Source organism: Tursiops truncatus, chromosome 5, assembly GCF_011762595.2.
Source record: "Tursiops truncatus isolate mTurTru1 chromosome 5, mTurTru1.mat.Y, whole genome shotgun sequence".
Lineage (NCBI taxonomy): Eukaryota > Metazoa > Chordata > Mammalia > Artiodactyla > Delphinidae > Tursiops > Tursiops truncatus.
In genome coordinates this window covers 89,071,602-89,094,392 of record NC_047038.1, presented here as the reverse complement: position 1 = coordinate 89,094,392, position 22,791 = coordinate 89,071,602, and the positions used below count along the sequence as shown (strand labels likewise).

At 38.2% G+C, this 22,791-nt stretch overlaps 1 protein-coding gene across 10 annotated transcripts in view; it reads left to right on the top strand.

The window, feature by feature from the left end:
- Positions 1-22,791, top strand: part of ANKRD17 (ankyrin repeat domain 17) — a 161,341-nt gene that overhangs the window by 135,964 nt on the left and 2,586 nt on the right. For 8 of the 10 annotated variants that reach the window (XM_033857133.2, XM_033857129.2, XM_033857128.2 and 5 more), the window contains 5 exons: positions 533-2,169; positions 8,621-8,818; positions 20,832-21,080; positions 21,588-21,766; positions 22,170-22,334. In XM_033857133.2, the coding sequence (XP_033713024.1) occupies positions 533-2,169; positions 8,621-8,818; positions 20,832-21,080; positions 21,588-21,766; positions 22,170-22,334 (2,428 nt within the window). Of the gene's footprint in view, positions 1-532; positions 2,170-4,242; positions 4,482-8,620; positions 8,819-20,831; positions 21,081-21,587; positions 21,767-22,169; positions 22,335-22,791 lie in introns of those variants that run through there. The other 2 variants (XM_033857130.2, XM_073805326.1) reach the window with 2 other exon arrangements.

Genomic DNA, 22,791 nt, shown 5'->3' with positions numbered 1-22,791 from the left:
TCTCTCATTTTGAGACATCTGTCCAAAAGAGTTATAATAATCACTCTACTAATAGAGAAATCACTAATAAATATAAATGGGGTCATCTTAGCTACCAGGATTTAAAATAAAATACTATTTTCTTACTCAGTGGTATTATTTTTCTTGCTTATTTGTACTGCTTTTAATATTGATCAGCTGTTCAACTTCATGGTAACAATATGGATTACGTAGGATTTTAAGTGCAGTGCTTTTCCTGTCTAGAATGTATTTCACAGTTGGAAGATGATTGTTTAGTCTGAGGAAACAATAGTGAAATTAAATTTTTGGGAAAAGAAGTCATTTACTTTTCCTTTGAAAAGTATAGTGGTGTGTCAGGACAGTTTATTGCTTTGTTTGCATAATACCTCAAAAATAGTCAGAAAATTGCTTCTTAACTTTTATCTGTTCTCTGTATGTGTGTACATACACATACACACATGAATTAATTTAGGCTTTACATATTAAAGAGGGGAAATTAGACCTAATTTTTTTTTTTTTGGTCAACTTATAGGGGTGGCACTGAATCAACAAGACAAGCAACTCAGTTGATCAATGCTCTGATCAAGGATCCAGACAAAGAAATTGATGAACTTATTCCAAAGAATCGTTTGAAAAGCTCCTCAGCAAATTCCAAAATTGGGTCATCAGCACCTACCACCACTGCTGCTAACAGTTCCTTAATGGGAATTAAAATGACGACTGTAGCTCTGTCATCAACATCTCAAACTGCCACAGCACTCACTGTGCCTGCAATTTCTTCTGCATCTACTCACAAAACCATTAAGAACCCAGTGAATAATGTGAGGCCTGGTTTTCCAGTTTCTCTTCCATTAGCATATCCTCCTCCACAGTTTGCACATGCTTTGCTTGCTGCTCAGACTTTCCAGCAGATCCGTCCACCAAGGTTGCCCATGACACACTTTGGAGGTACTTTTCCACCAGCTCAATCCACTTGGGGTCCTTTTCCTGTCAGGCCTTTGAGCCCTGCCAGAGCTACTAACTCGCCTAAGCCTCACATGGTGCCTCGCCATAGCAATCAGAATAGCAGTGGTTCTCAGGTGAATTCAGCAGGTTCTTTAACTTCAAGTCCAACAACTACAACCAGTTCATCAGCTTCAACGGTGCCTGGTACATCTACAAATGGCAGTCCAAGTTCACCTTCTGTTAGAAGGCAGCTTTTCGTCACAGTTGTGAAGACATCCAATGCCACCACCACAACAGTCACAACCACAGCAAGTAACAACAGCACTGCACCCACAAATGCCACATATCCTATGCCTACTGCCAAAGAACACTACCCAGTATCATCCCCATCTTCCCCATCACCACCAGCCCAGCCAGGAGGGGTTTCTAGAAACAGCCCTTTGGATTGTGGAACAGCATCTCCAAATAAAGGGGCATCTTCCTCTGAACAGGAAGCAGGTAGTCCACCAGTAGTAGAAACAACAAACAGTAGACCTCCAAACAGCAGCAGTTCTTCTGGGAGTTCATCAGTTCATTCTACTCAGCAGCAACCTCCGGGATCTGTTTCTCAGGAGCCAAGACCACCTCTTCAGCAGTCTCAGGTTCCTCCCCCGGAAGTTAGAATGACTGTTCCTCCTTTAGTAACAACAAGTTCTGCTCCAGTGGCGGTGCCTTCTACTGCCCCAGTGACTTACCCTATGCCTCAGACACAAATGGGATGCTCCCAGCCTCCGCCTAAAATGGAACCCCCTGCTATTAGACCACCCTCTCATGGCACAGCTGCCCCTCACAAGAATCCAGCTCCTGTGCAAAATTCATCTGTTGCAGTCCTCAGTGTCAATCACATTAAAAGACCTCACAGTGTTCCCTCTTCTGTCCAGCTACCTTCGACCTTAAGTACACAAAGTGCTTGTCAAAATTCAATACATCCAGCAAATAAGCCTATTGCTCCCAATTTCAGTGCCCCCTTACCATTTGGGCCCTTTAGCACATTGTTTGAAAATAGCCCTACTTCTGCTCATGCCTTCTGGGGAGGATCTGTTGTTTCATCTCAGTCAACACCAGAATCTATGCTATCAGGAAAATCCTCATATTTGCCAAATTCAGATCCTTTACATCAGTCTGATACTTCCAAAGCTCCAGGTTTTAGACCACCATTACAGAGACCTGCTCCAAGTCCCTCAGGTAAGTTTGTATTTTCTGACATTCTGCAGCTGCTCGTTTATACAAATGATTTTGAAACTCTGGGTTATTTTCTAATACTTTTACTCTGTGAGTGGGTCAGATAGACAGACAGTAGTACTAATTCAAATGCTATTGTATTGACTGTGTCTAGAATGGCATTATTATTTTTTAAATCTTTTTAGAAGCTGTAATGGATTTTTATCTTAAATTTACTATAAATAAGTTTATTCATCAGGTATATTTTTCTCTCTCAAAGTAAAGAAAAGGGGACTTCCCTGGTAGTCCAGTGGTTAAGACTCTACACTCACAATGCAGGGGGGCCGGGTTCCATCCCTGGTCAGGGAAATAAATCCCACATGCCACAACTAAGACCAGGCGCAGCCAAATAAATAAATAAAAATATTTTAAAAATAAATAAATTTAAAAAGTCTCTTTTTTTTTTTTTTTTTTTTTTTTTGCGGTACGCGGGTCTCTCACTGTTGTGGCCTCTCCCATTGCGGAGCACAGGCTCCGGATGCGCAGGCTTAGCGGCCATGGCTTGAGGGCCCAGCCGCTCCATGGCATGTGGGATCTTCCCAGACCGGGGCACGAACCCGTATCCCCTGCATCAGCAGGCGGACTCTCAACCACTGCGCCACCAGGGAAGCCCCTCATATTTTAATTTAATAAGATAATGCCATCAAAAGTTTGCTTTTAGTTCAAATAAAAAATTATTACCAAAGATTTTTAAAATTTGATTTCACTTCCGACTGTCTTTTTTGTTTTAAAAATAATGAGAAAAATGTAGAGATACATAGTTCAAAAGGGTAGGCACTAACTATATGTGCTATTTAAATTTAATAAAATTAAAAATTCATCTCAGTCAAACTGCCCATTTTTAAAATTTTTTCCCAGTTTTGTTGAGATGTAATTGATGTACATCACTGTATATGAGTTTAAGGTGTAGAGCATAATGGTTTGACTTACATACATTGTGAGATAATTGCGGCAGTAAATTTAGTTAGCATTCATCATCTCCTGTAGATACAATTTTTTAAAAAAAAGAAAAAGGAAAAAATATTTTTCCTTGTGATGAGAGCTCTTAGGATTTAGTCTCTCTTAACAGCTTTCCTATGTATCATACAACAGTGTTAACTACCGTTACTATGTTGCACATTACATCCCTAATACTTACTTATCTTGTAACTGGAAGTTTGTACCTTTTGACCACCTTCCTCCAATTCCCCCACCCCACCCCACCTCCACCTCTAGTAACCACAAATCTGATCTCTTTTTCTATGAGTTTGTTTGTTTGAGATTCCACATATAAGTGAGATCATACAGTTTTTGTCTTTCTCTGTCTGACTTATTTTACTTAGCATAATGCCCTCATGGCCCATCCATTTTGTCAGAAATGGCAGGATTTCCTCGTGTTTTTTTGTGGTTTTTTTATGACTAAATAATATCCCATTGTGTGTGTGTATGTGTGTGGTATGTATACATACCACAGCTTCTTTATCCATTCATCCATGGATGGATACTTAGGTTTTTTCCATGTCTTAGCTATCGTATATAATGCTGTTACGAACATGGAAGTGTAGGTATCTTTTTGAGTTAGTGTTTGTGTTTCTTTTGGATATAGTTCCAGAAGTGGAATTGCTGGATCATGTGGTAGTTCTATTTTTAGTTTTCTGAGGATCCCCCTTATTGTTTTCCATTGTGGCTGTAGGCTGGTCATATTTCAAGTGCTTCCTTGTTAAGCACATAATGGCTGGTAGCTGCAATATTGGAGAGCCCAGATACTGAACACATCTGTTAATATAAAAAGTGCTGTTAGACAGTGCTGATATCTAAAGAGGATCTAAAGATCTGGTTTTGAGTGACTGCTTTTTCTTTTTTAACTTTTTACTTTGAAATATTTTTAGATTTATAGAAGACTTCTTCTATAATTACCCCAATTTCCCCTAAGTAAACATTCTTACACCATATATTTATTAAAACTAAGAAATTAATATTGGTACAGTACAATTAACTGGACTACAGACTTTATTCAGATTCCACAGTTTTTCCAATAATGTTCTTTTTCTGTTGCAGTGTCCAGGATACCAAGTTGCATTTTGAGCTTTGTGGTTTTGTTGTTTTTTTTGTTTTTTTTTTTTTTGCGGTACGCGGGCCTCTCACTGTTGTGGCCTCTCCCGTTGCGGAGCACAGGCTCCGGACACGCAGGCTCAGCGGCCATGGCTCACAGGCCCAGCCGCTCCGCGGCATGTGGGATCTTCCTGGACTGGGGCACGAACCCGTGTCCCCTGCATCGATAGGCGGACTCTCAACCACTGCGCCACCAGGGAAGCCCAAGCTTTGTGTTTTAATGTGAATATTTCAAATAATTAAAGATAATTTCATTGAGTTATTTGTAGTGAGGTGGATGGACCTAGAGTCTGTCCTACAGAGTGAAGAAATTAGAAAGAGAAAAACAAATACTGTATGCTAAAAACAAATACTGTATGCACGTATATATAGAATTGGGGAAAAAATGTGGTTCTGTAGAACCTAGGGGCAGGACAGGAATAGAGACGTAGATGTAGAGAATGGACTTGAGGACACGGGGAGGGGGGAAGGGTAAGCTAGGACGAAGTGAGAGAGTGGCATGGACATATATACACTACCAAATGTAAAATAGCTAGCTAGTGGGAAGCAGCCGCATAGCACAGGGAGATCAGCTCGGTGCTTTGTGACCACCTAGAGGGGTGGGATAGGGAGGGTGGGAGGGAGATGCAAGAGGAAAGAGATATGGGGAAATATGTATATGTATAGCTGATTCACTTGTTATAAAGCAGAAACTAACACACCATTGTAAAGCAGTTATACTCCGATAAAGATGTTAAGAAAAAGTCTACCATTAAAGCAGTAATAAAATAAAAATAAAGATAATTTCATGCTAGAGATAGACAAACTATGGTCCATGTGCCAAGTATGGCATACTACCTGATTTTACATTTGTGGGTTTTTTTAATTGAGTTATAACAATTATGTAATATTTAAAAAAATTTTTTTTAATTTTTAAGAAGAATAATATGTGACACAAAAAATAGTACATTCGGAACTTCCCTGGTTGTCTCGTGGTTAAGAATCCGCCTTCCAGTGCAGGGAATGTGGGTTCAGTCCCTGGTCGGGGAACTAAGATCCCACATGCCACGGGGCAACTAAGTCCTGGTGCTGCAGCTAGAGAGCCCACGCACTCTGGAGCCCGTGCGCCACAACTACAGAGAAGCCCACGTGCCACAGCTAAGACTCGATGCAGCCAAAAATAAATAAATAAATAATTTTTAAAAAATAAAATAGTGCATTCAAATTTCAGTGTTCATAAATAAAAGTTTTATTGAAATACATCTATGCCCATTCATTTACATATTGTGTTATGGCTGCTTCCATGCTCTGCTGACAGCCTAAAAATATTTATTATTTAGCCCTTTACAGAAAGGTTGCCAACTTGTTATGTGTTATTGAAGAGATGACATTCTGGGACTAAAAATTTCTAAATAGAATGGAAACTGATTGTTATTTTTACCTATTTCTGTAACACATAAATATAATGTAAAGAACATGGTCAGTAAATATTTCCTTGCTGGGGGTTGATTGAAATATTTTCATGTACTTTCAAAAACACTTTCTCTTAATACTAAATAGAATCAATATAATTTGGTTGTAAAAGCTTCATATGCTAATTAGTACATTGGAAATGCTTTTACTTTTTTCATTTTTTTATTTTTAAAAAAGTTTTATTGGAGTGTGGTTGATTTACAGTGTTATGTTAGTTTCAGGTTACAGCAAAGTGAATCAGTTATACATATATCCACTCTTTTTTGGATTCTTTTCCCATATAGGCCATAACAGAGCATTGAATAGAGTTCCCTGTGCTATATAGTAGGTTCTTATTAGTTATCTATTTTATGTCTAATAGTGTGTATATGTCAATTCCAATCTCCCAATTTGTCCCTCCCTGCCCCTTACCCCCTGGTAACTGTAAGCTTGTTCTCTACATCTGTAACTCTATTTCTGTTTCATAGATAAGTTCATTTGTACTCTTTTTTTTAGATTCCACATACAAGCAGTATATGATATTTGTCTTTCTCTGTCTGACTTCACTCAGTATGACAATCTCTAGGTTCATTGATGTTGCTGCAAATGGCATTATTTCGTTCTTTTTTATGGCTGGGTAATATTCCATTGTATATATGTACCACATCTTTGCCCATTCCTCCATTGATGGACATTTAGTTTGCTTCCATATCCTGGCTGTTGTAAACAGTGCTGCAGTGAACATTGGGGTGTGTGTATCTTTTCAAATTACGGTTTTCTCTGGATATATGCCCAGGAGTGGGATTGCTGAATCATATGGTAGCTCTGCTTTTAGTTTTTTAAGGAACCTCCATACTGTTCTCCGTAGTGGCTGTACCAATTTACATTCCCACCAACAGCATAGGCCAGTTCCATTTTCTCCACACCCTCTCCAGCATTTATTGTTCGTAGATTTTTTGATGATGACCTTGTAGTTTTGATTTACATTTCTCTAATAATTAGTGATGTTGAGCATTTTTCATGTGATTTTAGCCATCTGTATGTCTTCTTTGAAGAAATGTCTATTTAGATCTTCTGCCCATTTTCCGATTGGGTTGTTTGTTTTTTTTGATATTGAGCTGCATGAGCTGTTTGTACATTTTGGGGATTAATTGGAAATGCTTTTATATTTCATTTTTGTAGAGTTGGAATTTAGTGAAAATACTTCACTTTTCAAAAAATGTGAAATCTAGGTAATGTGTTAAGAAAGACTAAAATTAAGATTTAGAGAAAAATAAATAAATTCTTGTTTTGTGGAAAAGTATAGAAAAAAGCCGTGCTATATCGGGAGGTAAGGTTTTGGGGTGTACAGTTGATTGGAGCCAAAATTAGCAATGAAGTTTAACTTAAGAGTCTATCAGAGGGAAGTATTAGATTCAGGTCAACATAGGCATGTTTGCCTTTACAGCTATACCACTATTTCTACACCCTAGAAATTAACATTAATTCAGTAATAGCACCCAATATGTAGTACCATCATCCCAAATATACCCTTTATGCCTGTACGTTTCTTTTTTTTCTCCTTTTGATCCAACCAATCAAGATTCACACATTGCTTTTGGCTATTATGTCTCTTTGATCTCCCACAGTCTAAAACATCTCACCACCTTCTTTTGTTCTTCTTGACATTGAATCCTTTGAAGAGTCCAGTTGTACTGAAGAATGTCCTGCATTTCAGATTCACCTGTTTTCTCAGTCTGTGGTTACATTCTGGTTAAACATTTCTAGCAGGAACATCAGATAGGTAATGTTTGAATCTCACACTGCATTGTATCAGGAGGCACTCAGTGACAGATTGTCCTTCTCTTATCTATGGAAAGCATGGCCACTTAGTTAAGATGCTGATTGTCAGATCTCTCTATTATAAAAGTATAGCTACAGGGGCTTCCCTGGTGGCACAGTGGTTGAGAGCCCACCTGCCGATGCAGGGGACACGGGTTCGTGCCCTGGTCCGGGAAGATCCCACATGCCGCGGAGCGGCTGGGCCTGTGAGCCATGGCCACTGAGCCTGCACGTCCAGAGCCTGTGCTCCGCAACAGGAGAGGCCACAACAGTGAGAGGCCCGCGTACCACCAAAAAAAAAAAAAAAGTATAGCTACAACCTTTTTTTTTCTCCTATAGTGTTTTTTTTGGTTTGTTTTTAGTTTTGTGGGGTTTTTTCGGTTTTGTTTTTGTTTTTTTATTTTAGTAGCACTCTTAAGTTCACAGCAAAATTGAGAGAAAAGTACAGGGGTTTTCCATATACCCCCTGCCTTCACACAGGCACAGCCTCCTTTATTACTACATCCCACTTCAGAATGGTATTTTTGTTACAGTTGATGAACCTACAGTCACACATCCTTATCAAAGTCTGTAGTTTACATGGGGTTCATTCTTGGTGCTGTACATTCTGTGGGTTTGAACAAAAGTCTAGTATAGTAACCATTATACTATCATCCAGAGTATTTTCAGTGCCTTAAAAATCCTTTGTGGTTTGCCTACTCATCTCTCCCTTCCCCATACGTTTTTAAAGGTAAAATTTTATACAACTCCTTGGCCACTAAACCTATTTAAATTCTAGTGTTAATATTAAATCTATATGTATTCTATAATAAGTAATAAAATGTCAGAATTAAAATTAAATGTAAAATGTTTTCCTTGGTAATTTCTTTTTCATAGCTATATTTAGGAAATAAAGGGGGAAATAATGAGTGGAATAATGAGTGGAATGACTGGAAGAAGTAAGCAAGGAGAAATTTTTTTAATAATCTAAAATATTTTTGGATATATTAGGGACCTCTTGGAATTTTAGGTTTTTCTAATTATATCTCCTAGGGGTAACTATTATAAATTATGATTATCTTCTACATTATAGGTATTGTCAATATGGACTCACCATATGGTTCTGTAACACCTTCTTCTACACATTTGGGAAACTTTGCCTCAAACCTTTCAGGAGGTCAAATGTATGGACCTGGGGCACCCCTTGGAGGAGCACCCACAGCTGCTAACTTTAACAGACAACATTTTTCCCCACTTAGTTTGTTGACTCCATGTTCATCAGCATCAAATGGTGAGTAATATACACTGTAGTTCCAGAGGAAGAGTTTGTCTGTATGTTCCCTTAGAAAACAAAAGGTTTTGGGTTTCCCTAATGGCACAGTGGTTGAGAGTCCGCCTGCCGATGCAGGGGACATGGGTTCGTGCCCTGGTCCGGGAAGATCCCACATGCCGTGGAGCGGCTGGTCCCGTGAGCCGTGGCCGCTGAACCTACGCGTCCGGAGCCTGTGCTCCGCAACGGGAGAGGCCACAAGAGTGAGAGGCCCGCATACCACAAAAAAATCCCCAAAAAAACAAAAGGTTTTAAGTTTTTCAAAGTTTGGAGTCTTTAAGTTTTAAATCTCTTAATAATTTAATTTCTATAAAAATGTAATTTGTATTCATGGCAATCTGAAATCAGGAGGAATTTAAATAGAATTTCCAGGTTTTTAACGTATTAGAATCAACTTCGACTCTATCAAACCTAGCATATTATATTGAAGTTAATTTCTAAGAGGGATCATTTTTTGAGAATAAAAAATCTTGTTGTATCATCTATTGATACACATTTACTTTCAGGTTTGAGAATATAGCTTCCAAGAAGAAAGATTTGTAGCCTTAAAAGTAGTATAAATATAATGTTCTTTTGGTCTACCTTTAAATCTCATCTATTACATAAATAATACAACTGATTTCACATTACCAGATATGTGATTTTAACTGTAGTCAGACTTTGAAGCAGTGATCAGATTTTTCAGACCAAGGAAGATCATTCATCATTAGGGAATTCAACTCACATTAAGAGAATTCCATAGTGAGGCTATTATTTGTGGTTATTTATTTATTTAGCAAGGATAAAGGCATCAAATTGCTTTCACCTTGAGGAAATTTTAATAAGAATCCATTTTTTTTTAAACTACCAAATTTCTTCTAACAGTGTTAGAGCCCAGTTAATAGAGACTGGTTAACTGAATGAAAGAGTAAAAAAATATTAGTATTTGAGAGATGCGTATCAAAGTACATTGCCAGTGAAAGCATGAACTAAGGTGTAGCATATAGTGAATTTACATATTTATAGTTTTTCTTGTGTTTGTCAAATAACAAGGACTGTCACTTGGAATATTAATTATCCTTGTACAGGTGTCCCTAAGTGAAAAGAAGTGGTTTAAGAAAGAATTCAAAGTGACTGTGATAAAAACATGCCAGAAACAAAGTGAGAAGTATGAAAATAAAGTACGAATGTAAGAAGAAAGAAAGTTTACAGCAGTTCTCATTGAGGATACTTTACCCATCTTTGAAGATAAAGTGAATATACTATAACATAGCTACTTAGCCTGGCTTATCTAAACTAAGCTATTAACAGAACACTGAAACTAAATATAACTCTAAGGAATAACTGATTATGACATTTAAGTCTTAACTATCTGGCTTATAAGGAAAGGTTATAGCCTCAGTTATTTAAAGCTGTATTCAATGCAACATAAATTTCTGTGTACTAGAGGAATATGGATATTTGTTTTATTTATTTAGTTTATTATAAGGAATATTGATAGGTATATATTGAATGGAAGGTAATTCACTCTGTATTAAAAATTGGCCTGGGCCTTCCTGGTGGCACAGTGATTAAGAATCCGCCTGCCAATGCAGGGGACACGGGTTCGAGCTCTGGTCCGGGAAGATCCCACATGCTGCGGAGCAACTAAGCCCGTGCACCACAAGTACTGAGCCTGTGCTCTAGAGCCCGTGAGCCACAACTACTGAAGTCCACGTGCCTAGAGCCCATGCTCTGCAACAAGAGAAGCCAACGCAATGAGAAGCCTGCACACTGCAACCAAGAGTAGCCTTGCTTGCCGCAGCTAGAGAAATAGAGAAAGCCTGCACACAGCAATGAAGACCCAACACAGCCAAAAATAAATAAATAAATAAATTTATTTATTTATTTAAAAAGTTGGCCAAAAAAGGGGGGGGGGGAATTCCCTGGCAGTCCAGTGGCTAGGACTCCGAGCTTCCATTGCCAGGGGCACGGGTTCGATTCCTGGTCAGGGAACTGAGATCCCGCAAGCCGCGCCACGTGGTACAGCAAAAAAAAGAAAAAATTGGTACTTTATCCTAATTCAGGGTTCTCTCCCTTTAGGGAGGTGAATTTGAAGAGATTTTAGGGCAAGTTACAACAATTAAGGAAAAAAAAAAAGTAAAGTAAAATATTGAGGATTACCGATGAACTCTGTTTGTAGTATAGCTAATAACCATATGTTACATGATAATAACAATAACAACAGTTAATTTACTGAGGTTTAGATACTTTTCAAGGTAATTTCCCCCCCAGATTGCCTTTGTCAGCAAAATCCTAATATAGACAGGTAGGTGAGCTTAGACAAGTCATTTCAGTGAACCTCAATTTTCTGATCTGTTAATATCCACCACACTGGATTAGTTTAAGTAGTAAATGGGATAATCTACTATTACTATTGGTCTACTATTATCTACTATTACTACTATTATCTACTATTACTGTTGGTCTTTCTTCTTTTTGATGATAATGAACAGTAAGTGTTAGTCCTGTTTTCTAATAGTTTTAGAAATGTACTAATGGAATGGTAACAGAAGAGCAAACATATTTATAAGTAGCCAGTGATTAAAAAGTCTGAAACATAATTTTTGAATGATTTTACCTGCTTAGTTTTTTCTTTGACTCCTCTTAAAATTAGTTTTTATTCCTAAGTATAGAACAGATCTGAATCAGTGTCTTCTGAGTATGTTGAGCTGAAACTAAACCGTTATAGGAATAAAAACATCTTCCTTAAAATATCTACATATGGGTGATTCATATTCACCTATTTTTATATAAAAATAAGGATAGTCTTTGATTTTCATGTTCATAAAGAAATAGGAATTGGGAGAAAAGGTGTTAAAATGGTAACATCATTGCTATTGAAATGTGTTACCTGAAATTTTTTGGTACTTAATCCTTAAAATAGAATGGATTCTCAGAAGCAGAGAATGTTTTAATATAAAATAAAACATACTTACTGATACTAATGTTTATTACTTTAGGAAATACATTAGAAATTTTTTTTCCCCTTTTGAACCATGAACCACTCAAGGTAAACATGTTGCATTTGATTATATCTCTAGAGTCTTTAAAGAGTAGCACAAAGAACCCGTGTATATCCCCCCACCCCCACTCACTAATTGTTAACATGTTGCCACATTCCTCCCTTTCCCCACCATGTATCCCTGTGTGTATGAGTGAGTGAGTGTGTGTCTGTGTACATGTGTGTATGTAGAGTATGTGTAGGGATTGTAGGGATTTTTTTTCCTGAATCATTTTAGAGTTAGTTGCACATATCAAGCTGATTTCCCCTAAATACTCCAAATTATAATATTTTGGAAGAACAAGAACATTCTCTTCCACAACTACAATGCAGTTGTCAATTTCAGCAAATTTTACATTGATACATTATTATTATCTAATGTATAGTCCATATTCACATTTCATCACTTGTCCCAATAATGCCGTTATTACTTCCTCTCATTCAAGATTCAAATCAGTATCACAGATTGCATTTAATTCCCATGTCTTTTTAGTCTCAGAAAATCTGGAACTGTTTCCTTAGCCTTTCTGTATCTTTCAAAGAAAGCTTTTTTTTTTTTTTTTTCAGATTATAGGTTAGTTGTTTGGTAAAATGCCTGAGTTTGTTTTTCTGATATTTCTTCATGATTAAGTTTAAGTTGTATATTTTTGACACGAATATTAGTATTAGTCAACATTGCACCCTTCTCACTGACATTAGAAGGTATAAAATGTCAGTTTGTGCTATTATTGGTGCTATTAACTTTGATCTCTTGGTTTCACAGATTTCTACACTGTCATATTGTCATTTTTCCCTTTGTAATTTATAATTAATATGTGGGGAGTTGCTTTGAGACAATTCTTATTCCTCATCAGACTTTCAGGCAGAATATAAGGGAAGGGGGGTGGAGAAGTAGCACTTATCTCAGTAGAAATAATAGTTTTATTTTTGTAACCATGATAATATTTATAAATTTAAAACAAAACCAACCTTGATAAAGGGAAAAACACTAAAATTGAATGTAAATAGAAACAAGTAAACCTATCTGTATTTTAGATTATTAACATAAACCTACTAAAAGAAAAAGAAACAATCCAAAAAACTCTTAAAGACAGTAGTATTTTGTATACCCTTCAGTCTAAAGACAAATAAACTTCAGACAAATCTGCAATTCTACTTAGGACATTTGTTTTTTTATAATATTATAGATAAACAATTTTAAAACTATATGGGGTATATTGTAAGGTTGAGCAAATGAATAAGTAAAAATATTGATGATGATGTGATCCAGGATTCTCACTGTAAGAAGAGAGAAATATAGAGTAGAGTAAGGCAAGGAAAAACCCCATGGAATTGGATTGGAATTAGAGAATCAATATGAACTCATGATTTTATTTTTTCTTTTATTATTATTTTTTAAAATAAATTTATTTATTTTTGGCTGTGATGGGTCTTGCTGTGAGCGGGCTTTCTCTAGTTGCAGCAAGTACGGGCTACTTTTCGTTGAGGTGCACGGGCTTCTCATTGTAGTGGCTTCTCGTATTGCGGAGCATGGGCTCTAGAGCGCAGGCTCAGTAGTTGTGGCGCACGGGCTTAGTAGCTCTGCGGCATGTGGGATCTTCCCGGACCAGGGCTTGAACCCGTGTCCCCTGCTTTGGCAGGCGGATTCTTAACCACTGTGCCACCAGGGAAGTCCATGAACTCATAATTTTAAAATGATGTTATGTGTTGCATTGAATCATATAAAATTGCCATTTCGCCACCCCCCCAGCACTGCCTACTGAAAGGGCCTAGAAGCAATGAATTTTCAGTAGCACTAAGCGTATTCAGTGTCCAGATCTGTCTGTTAAATATTTTAGTTTACTAAAAGAAACTAGGTCTTCTTGGGGAAATAGCTGCTTGGAGAGCTGGGGCAGGGAAAGTATAAGGGGAGCCTGCAAAAGTCTTAGAGTGTCAGAAAGTAATTCAGTGCTCAGATGATTGGGACATGTCAAAAGGACACAGGAGGCGGCTTGAAAGGGGCTCCCACTAGCCAAATTCAGGACAATTTGACCATCAAAATGAATAATGTCAGCTCATTGAATAAAACAAAAACCCATGTTTACATAATGATTGTAAATAAAATTTTAAAATGCAGAAGAGGGAATGTTGCTCCTTACAGTATAATGACAACTCATAAATGTGGAGGAATTATAATTTGAGTCATCATTTTGCAACTGTTAGAATGATTGATTCAGGCAAGACTCTCAGACTTTTTTACCTTTAATACTGAGCTTTTAACTAGTTTTCATTTTCCTTACCTAATGTAAATCTTAATACTTTTTAATGACCATTTAGTTTGTTTCATCTGACTTCTAACTCTTCTTTAGGTAATCTGTTCACATGAGTGTAATTTCATGTTTTTGTTTATTTCTGGTAGTCTTTTAAAATTTTGTTTTTAGTATTTATATTTGTCTTAAAAATTGCCATTCTGGGTGCTGTTGTAGAACTAACCACAGAAGCATGACTTATTTTTCACAATATATGTATCTGGTTTATGTACTTGAACAGGTTTTATCACCACTTCTCCATACATTCCACTTTTCTTTTCCCTCCCCCTCTTTAGGACATCAGGACATGGTATTAGGACTCTGGCAAATTAAGTTGGGATGTGGGGGACATGGGTCCCTTCCTTCAAAAAAAAAAAAAGAAAGCAAAGAACCTTCCTTGAGGCCCCCAAACAGCAGATTGGTGATGCCGGAGACCCTTCTGCATACAGTCTGGGCAGAGATCACTTCAGCCCTTATTCCACTCAAACTGCTAAGGTCTATCCTACCAACATTCAACCAGTCCATGCATTGAGTACTGATCACTGGCTCTGGTCTGTGAGTTTCAGGCCTTGGCAAATTTAGTCAGTGGGCCATTTTGACATTCAGTCTTACAAAGCTGTTGTCGGATCAAAAAGCAGTAAAAAAGCATTAACAGTTTTTTAAGGAAAAAACTAATTTTACATCGTGACTTAGTACACATGTACCTCTGTGTGATTGAAATATATTTACAAAACAATACTTATCCTTACAATATATGTTGCATGCTGGTATTTTCTATTCTGTTTTCTTTAACCTTTAAAACAATTTTTTACGTTAGTCATGACCAACCACATTCATCTCATGATCTACTATAGTTTAATCAACACTGAACTGAAGCATGAAAGTACAGTGTAATTTTCCTGCAGGAGCACTTTTTCCATTTGTAAGTCACATTGCTCTTTCAATTTGAATTCAGGACCTGTTGTCATTTCATAACTGAGGTGGATTTACTGAAGCTTCAGTTTCAGGATAATCTTATTTGCAGGGGGCCCTGCCAAGGTCCTGTACCTGATTTTGTATTTGTAGTTTCACATTCTTTTTCTAAAACAGATTCCCAAGATTATATAGGATCCCACAAAACCTCTAAAACCTTTTTTTTCTCTAATATATGTTAGCATATTTAATAACATGACTCTGATTTAGATTTTGCTTCTTTTTTTCTAATGAAAGAAATTATAATAATTAGAGATGAGAAGAGAAGTTATAATTATGCTCTTTTCGTAGCAAGGAATATAGACCGACCCAAGCAATCTCAAGGAAAATGGTATTTACTTTAAGGCTGTACAGGGCGATCTTCAGAACTGTCCAGGATTTAGTACAGCAACTCTCTATCTCTTTCTATAGTGGATTTATGATCTCTCACTCATGGTCTGTTTCTTATCTTGCTTACTCTCTTTACACCTAGGCTTCTTCGTAATCTCATCTTATATACGGTCCTCAAAGATTCAATTCAGAGTTAATTAGGCCAGTTTTTCTCTGTTTACCAATTGCACCTTTCTGATTGAGAAATATGGTTGGCTCAGCTCATATGTTCAAGTAAGGTCGTAAGTCATAGATTACCAGCTAGCCTGAAGTAGATCATTGTTCAGTCAGATGCCTGCTGTTAGTCCAGTTAAGCCATCAGGAAGGAAGCAGAAAACAGTCATCTGATAAACTTTAAAAAAATAAAAAAACAACGAACTATGGCTAGTGAGGTGGCAGAATCTGTGAAAAGGGCAAATTTTTATTTTTTCAGGCTTTCTCTAGTTGTGGTGAGCAGGGGCTACTGTTTGTTGCGGTGCGCGGGCTTCTCATTGCGGTGGCTTCTCTTGTTGTGGACTACGGGCTCTAGGCGCGCGGGCTTCAGTAGTTGTGGCATGCGGGCTCAGTAGTTGTGACTTGCGGGCTCTAGAGCGCAGGTCAATAGTTGTGGTGCATGGGCTTAGGTGCTCCACGGCATGTGGGATCTTCCTGGACCAGGGAACGAACCAGTGTCCCCTGTATTATCAGGTGGATTCTTATGTACTGTGCCACCAGGGAAGTCCCAGGGCAAATTTCTTAAATGAGGTGGGTTAGCAGGCAAGCCTCGTTATTCTGCTCATTTAAACAGAATATGGAGGGTTTCTTGGGACCTCCCTAGTGGCACAGTGATTAAGAATCCACCTGCCAATGCAGGGCACACAGGTTCGATCCCTGGTCTGGGAAGATCCCACATGCCACAGAGCAACTAATCCTGTGCACCACAACTACTGAGCCCGCATGCCACAACTACTGAAGCCTGCATGCCTGGAGCCTGTGCTCCACAGCAAGAGAAGCCACCGCAATGAGAAGCCCGGGCACCGCAACAAAGAGTAGCCCTTGCTCGCTGCAACTAGAAAAAGCCCGCTTGCAGCAATGAAGACGCAAGCAGCCAAAAATAAAAAAATAAATTAAAAAAACAGAATATGGAGGGTTTCTGTTATTTTGCTTTGCTTTTGTTTTTTGAAGGATACAGTAAAAGAGTGAAAAACTAGCTCTAACGTAGAAGTTAGGGCAGGCTCCCAGAGATGAGTCTGAGGAAAGGTAGGATTCATTCGTTCTCCTTCCATCAGTCCTTCCTGCTTGCCTTCCATCTCTGCTTCCTTCCTCCCTGTCACCTTTGACTGTGTCTTCGTGTTAATTTTCTGGGTTGATTTTTCTCAGGTGTATAATTGTGCCCTTTCAATATGTAGTTTAAAAAACAAAAAATAGAACTTTGTGTATCATATTTACAACTGCTTGTGTTCCTTGCAGTTCGATTTAGTCTTTTCTGGAATATTCTTTCATTTCTAATCCTTTCCTGAGTTTTGTCATCTTGTTTCTAGTTTTACTAATTCTGAATTATGCTGTTCTTTCAAATCTTTTATTTCTTTAAGCTCACTTTGGAATTTTAGATTATAGTCTCTTTCTGATGTGCCTTTAGAATATTAGACTAAACTATAGCACTGGGTTTTTTTGGGTTTTTTTGTTTTGTTTGTTTTGTTTTGTTTTGTTTTGCGGTACGCGGGCCTCTCACCGTTGCGGCCCCTCCCGCTGCAGAACACAGGCTCCGGATGCACAGGCTCGGTGGCCATGGCTCACGGGCCCAGCCGCTCCGCGGCTTGTGGGATCTTCCCCGGACCGGGGCACGAACCCGCGTCCCCTGCATCGGCAGGCGGACTCTCAACCACTGCGCCGCCAGGGAAGCCCAGGGACTGGTTTTTTTGGCAGCAGGAACTGGTTTCGTGGAAGACAGTTTTTCTATGGACGGGGGTAATGGGAGTGATGGGGAGTGGCAGATGAAGCTTTGCTCGCTTGCCCGCCGCTCACCTCGTGCTGTGCGGCCCAGTTCCTAACAGGCCGAGGACGAGTACCGGTCTGCGGCCCAGGGGTTGGGGACCTCTGGTCTACAAGTTATTATGGGTCCATATCTCCTTTAGTTAATAGAATAGCTTTGCATGGAATTCGACTGCAGTTCTATTTTGTTTTGAATTTTTTAATGAAGTGAGTTTTCCTGAACATTTAGAAGGAGTAAGTGGATCCGGATATCTTCTCTAGCTTAAAGACTCTAGAATTTCCTCTTATAAGGAAGTGTGCAAAAATATGGTCTTATACTTTGTTAAATCTCTTGGCTTTGTTGTCCTTACCCACCCATCCAGCCTACCCACCTCTTCCACCTCTGCCCTACTCTTGACTGGATATTTTCTTCACTTTGCTTTTGTTGTCGCTTTCCTGTTCAGTTTAGAATCTGTTCCCAGAAGTTTCTTGTCAGTGTAGGACTTTATCAGCAGGTACCTTTAAGAAGTCATAGCGAGGACTTCCTTGATGGTCCAGTGGTTAAGAATCTGCCTTCCAGTGCAGGGGACGTGGGTTCGATCCCTGATCGGGGAACTAAGATCCCACATGCTGTGAGGCAACTAAGCCTGCACGCTCTAGAGCAGGGGTTCCCAGCCCCCCGTCTGCAGCCTGTTAGGAACCGGGCCTCACAGCAGGAGGTGAGTGGCAGGCGAGCGAGCAAAGCTTCATCTGCTGCTCCCCATCGCTCCACATAGCTCACATTACCACCTGAATCATCACCCCCATTACCACCTGAACCATTCCCCACCCCCCACACACATCCCCCACCCTGTGGAAAAATTGTCTTCCACAAAACTGGTCCCTGGTGCCAAAAAGGTTGGGGACCACTGCCCCGGAACCCACGTGCCACAACTAGAGAGAAGCCCATGCACCGCAATGAAAGATCCCACATGCTGCAACGAAGATCCTGTGTGCTGCAACTGAGACCCAATGCAGCCGAATAAATAAATAAATATATTTTTTAAAGTCATAGGGCCCAAGTTGCTCCAGCTTTTTCAGACCTTACTGTGAATCCCTTACAATCACCCATGCATAGGCAGAACTCTCCCACTTTCACCTGCTGTTCTCAGATTGGCCTGCCCTGCTTTCCTTTGAATACCTTTGACTGTTTTGTGGCTCTTCTGTTCTCAGGTCTAGAGAATTGCTTCCTTCCACACAGATGCTGCTACTACATGAGTCTTATAGCTGTTGGTGATTTGTCCCCATTCACTTGTATCTTTGGATTCATTTGGATATCTTGTCTGTTTTGTTATAGATGTTATCCATGGGCATGGGTTTTGGGCTTAGCTAACTTAGTGGCTTTTTTTAATGGGAAGAATCAAAACCTGTGCTACTGTTACTTCCATCATCCTAGAATTCCTTCTTATGCCACTGTAAGATGAATTTTTAAATATTTATAATTTTTTTGAAGACACATGTGGCTTTTCCATTTTCTTATCATTTGTTAAAAGTAAATGCTATCAAGTAATGCTAATGGATCCATGACCGCAGGAAATATATTTTAATTTTTCATTAGAAGGTAATAGTTTTCTTGGTTTACTTTTACAGTTAAGTCCATGTTTCATGTTTTTGTTCCCCAATGAAATCAGTATCCATACAATAAATTATAATTTATAAGGTACTTTAGCATTCATTCCTTTTAGTTAATAGTCACGACATCTCATTGAGTGGCGGTACTATCAATTTAACCAAAATAGACTTCTGCAAGTACTAATAAGATGGAATTGATCCCCACAGTACTTTCCAATTTTGTATGATTCTAAAATACATGTGAGAAGTCTTCTAAAAAACATGTTCAGGCCAATAATATTATTGAATTTTCTTTGTCTTCCAAGTTCCCTGAAAAGTACCTCAGGATATAGAAGCACTATGTTTGTGTGTACAGATTGATTGATTTTGTAAATTGATTAGCTACCTGAGTCCTTTTGGATAGATACATACACACACACACACATTCCCACGCATACACACATACATATAGAAAACTTAAATGCAAACATAAATGAAAAAATATTAAATGACTATCACTAGGGCATAGAGTCAGTTATGAATAAGTTGTATCTATGCAGGTAACTCTTTTGACTTTTTTAAAATTTATTTATTTATTTATTTTTGGCTACGTTGGGTCTTCGTTGCACACAGGCTTTCTCTAGTTGGGGCTAGCGGGGGCTACTCTGGTTGCGGTGCACAGGCTTCTCATTGCGGTGGCTTCTCTTGTTGCAGAGCACAGGCTCTAGGCTCGTGGGCTTCAGTGGTTGTGGCACACGGGCTCAGTACTTGTGGCTCGTGGGCTCTAGAGCACAGGCTTCAGTAGTTGTGGCGCATGGGCTAGTTGCTCCGTGGCATGTGGGATCTTCCCGGACCAGGGCTCTAACCCGTGTCTCCTGCACTGGCAGGTGCATTCTTAACCACTGCGCCACCAGGGAAGCCCAGCTGTTTTGACTTTTAAGCTTCAAGCTCCTCCACAATTCAGACTCTTTAAATTTGAATGTGCTTGAGATTTGAACTTTTCATAAGAAATACAGTTTTGGTTATTTTTGTTTATCCTCCTTCTCTGTAGTGTGTAAAGAGATTAAATCACTAATGAATGCTCCCAAATTGCCTATATTAAGAACTAGCTTTGTTTTGATAAGTAGAGCTTAAACCGCCATTTCTAAAAGTTTTCTGTGGAATACCCACAAGATAGAATGAAACAGTTGGGTTATGAAGCATAGCCTTCTGTTGGTATTTTATCAGCATATTAAAGTTCTGTGAAGTCCTGATTTAAAGAAACTTATTTTTTTCTTAAGCTTGATCTTCCAAATTTGTTAGATACCTGAATATCTTTGTTTTTTCATCATAACATACCAAGGGACAAATGTTCCCAAGGAAAATAGTTTGAGAATTGCCAATACAGGCAGTGGTTTTCCCCACCTCCATTTTGTTGTTGTCATTGTTATTTGTTTTTTTAATTTAAACATTGTCTTCTCATTGCTCTGGTGTTCTACCCACTGTCAAGGGTAAATTTATTTAAATATTAATTAGTGTGTAGTTGCAGCATTCACACCTTCACATTCTACTATCATGAAACTAAATGGGAAAATTGTGAGCCGAATTAAAAACTGACTGCAGAGTCATAGAACTTTAACCAAATTTTAATATACATAATTTATTATCTAAGCATTATACTCAAATTTCATTTTTTCCTCAAAGAATGCATATTTAAGATATCTTCAGAATTTAAGATTCTGTTTTACAAAAGTACAGGCTGTATAGTTGACATGTATATTATTTGAAAATATCTTTTCTTTAGATTCTCCTGCACAGTCGGTATCCTCCGGAGTTCGTGCACCTTCTCCTGCCCCATCATCAGTACCTTTAGGGTCAGAAAAGCCCAGCAACGTCTCTCAGGATAGAAAAGTTCCAGTCCCTATTGGGACGGAACGTTCTGCACGTATCAGGCAAACTGGAACTTCAGCTCCATCTGTTATTGGGAGTAATTTGTCCACATCAGTAGGGCATAGTGGCATCTGGTCCTTTGAAGGGATTGGTGGCAATCAAGGTATGATATGCTATTCTGCTTACTGGAAAGTAAGTTTATGCATTTAACTAAAATATTGTAAGCAGTATTTAATTATCATAGGCATTCTTTAAAAATCTGTATTCATGTCTTTTTGTTTTGACTAATCAATTTATTTAAGAGTTTGAAACATTTTTTTGTTCCCATGTGAGCTCTTACTGAATTTATCATTGCTTTCTGAAGATAGTTTAATGCAAGCATATTATTTTCTTCATATTAAGGAAATATTAATATTTCTTTTGGGTCTCTTAAGCTTTTATCTTAGCTTTTTTTGTTTTGTAACACAAAGTGTTTATGTTACTTTGTTAGGCTATTATGTCACTACCTACAAACATGGAAATACTGTGATAAATATATAAAAGTAGGTCATTATTCTGAAGGAATTCACAATTCAATATGGAAAATATTCAAAATATATAAATTTTTTTTGCTGCTTTCTGATTTTAAATATCACCAATTATTTTTTTCTGCCTCTTCATTTTCCCTCAGACAAAGTAGACTGGTGTAACCCTGGGATGGGAAATCCTATGATGCACAGGCCAATGTCTGATCCAGGAGTGTTTTCACAGCATCAAGCAATGGAGCGAGAGAGTACAGGAATTGTAACTCCGTCTGGTACATTCCATCAGCATGTTCCTGCAGGATACATGGACTTTCCTAAAGTTGGGGTAATGGTGATTTAAAAGCATTTTCATTATTTCGAAATGATTTTCTGATTATTAGCCTTATTTCACTTACCAGAGTATAAGCGTTTCTGAAATGATGCTGGAGTTTTGGCTTGGAATTATAGGTCAAAAGCTGGCTAAAATATAAACATTTATAAATCCTGATTTTGTCCCAGTTTAGAGAAATGTTTTTTGACAAAATATTTTATATACTAGGATTATAGTATCTTCTGTTTAGTGCTAGAAGAAATCATATTATGGAAAATAATTTTTACATCACCTAGATAACTTATACTTTTCCAAAATGAGGTGAAGTTTCAAATATCAGTTTTAAGGCTATTGATTATACTGGGAAAAGTAACCAGTGACTTGAATGTCCATAATCTTTGCTTTCTCCTCTTTTAAGGGTATGCCTTTTTCTGTGTATGGGAATGCAATGATTCCTCCAGTAGCACCTATTCCTGATGGTGCTGGAGGACCCATATTTAATGGCCCTCATGCTGCGGACCCCTCTTGGAATTCCCTGATAAAGATGGTTTCAAGCTCCACAGAAAATAATGGCCCTCAAACGGTAAGGCTGATCATTCAGTGAACTTTTATTTAGTGTTTATGAGCTGCCAAGACAAATGGGATAAAGATAAATCATTGTTGTGAGAGAGTATGGTGAATTTGAGCAGTTGAGGAAATTGAGGGAAGTTTAATGTAGCTGAAGTACAGCAGAATGATATGGAAAATGGTACCAAAGGTAGTGGTTTGGGGCTAAAATTATGAAAGGCATAATTAATATATTCTGTTGGGTGGTAAGTAAAACATTTTAAGTTGCAAAGTGTTGTAATGTAATCTTATGTATCAGAATTTACTAGTGGTGTGAAAAGGGCCATCTAGAGGTTATTTATTAAAAGTATTATAAATGTCAAAACAGTATATAACTGTGAAAATGCACAGAAATGGTTGTATATTTTAGCTTATTATGGTATATGTTTAATACCTGATTCATTTTCCTTCCACGGTCATCAACCTGTATGTAC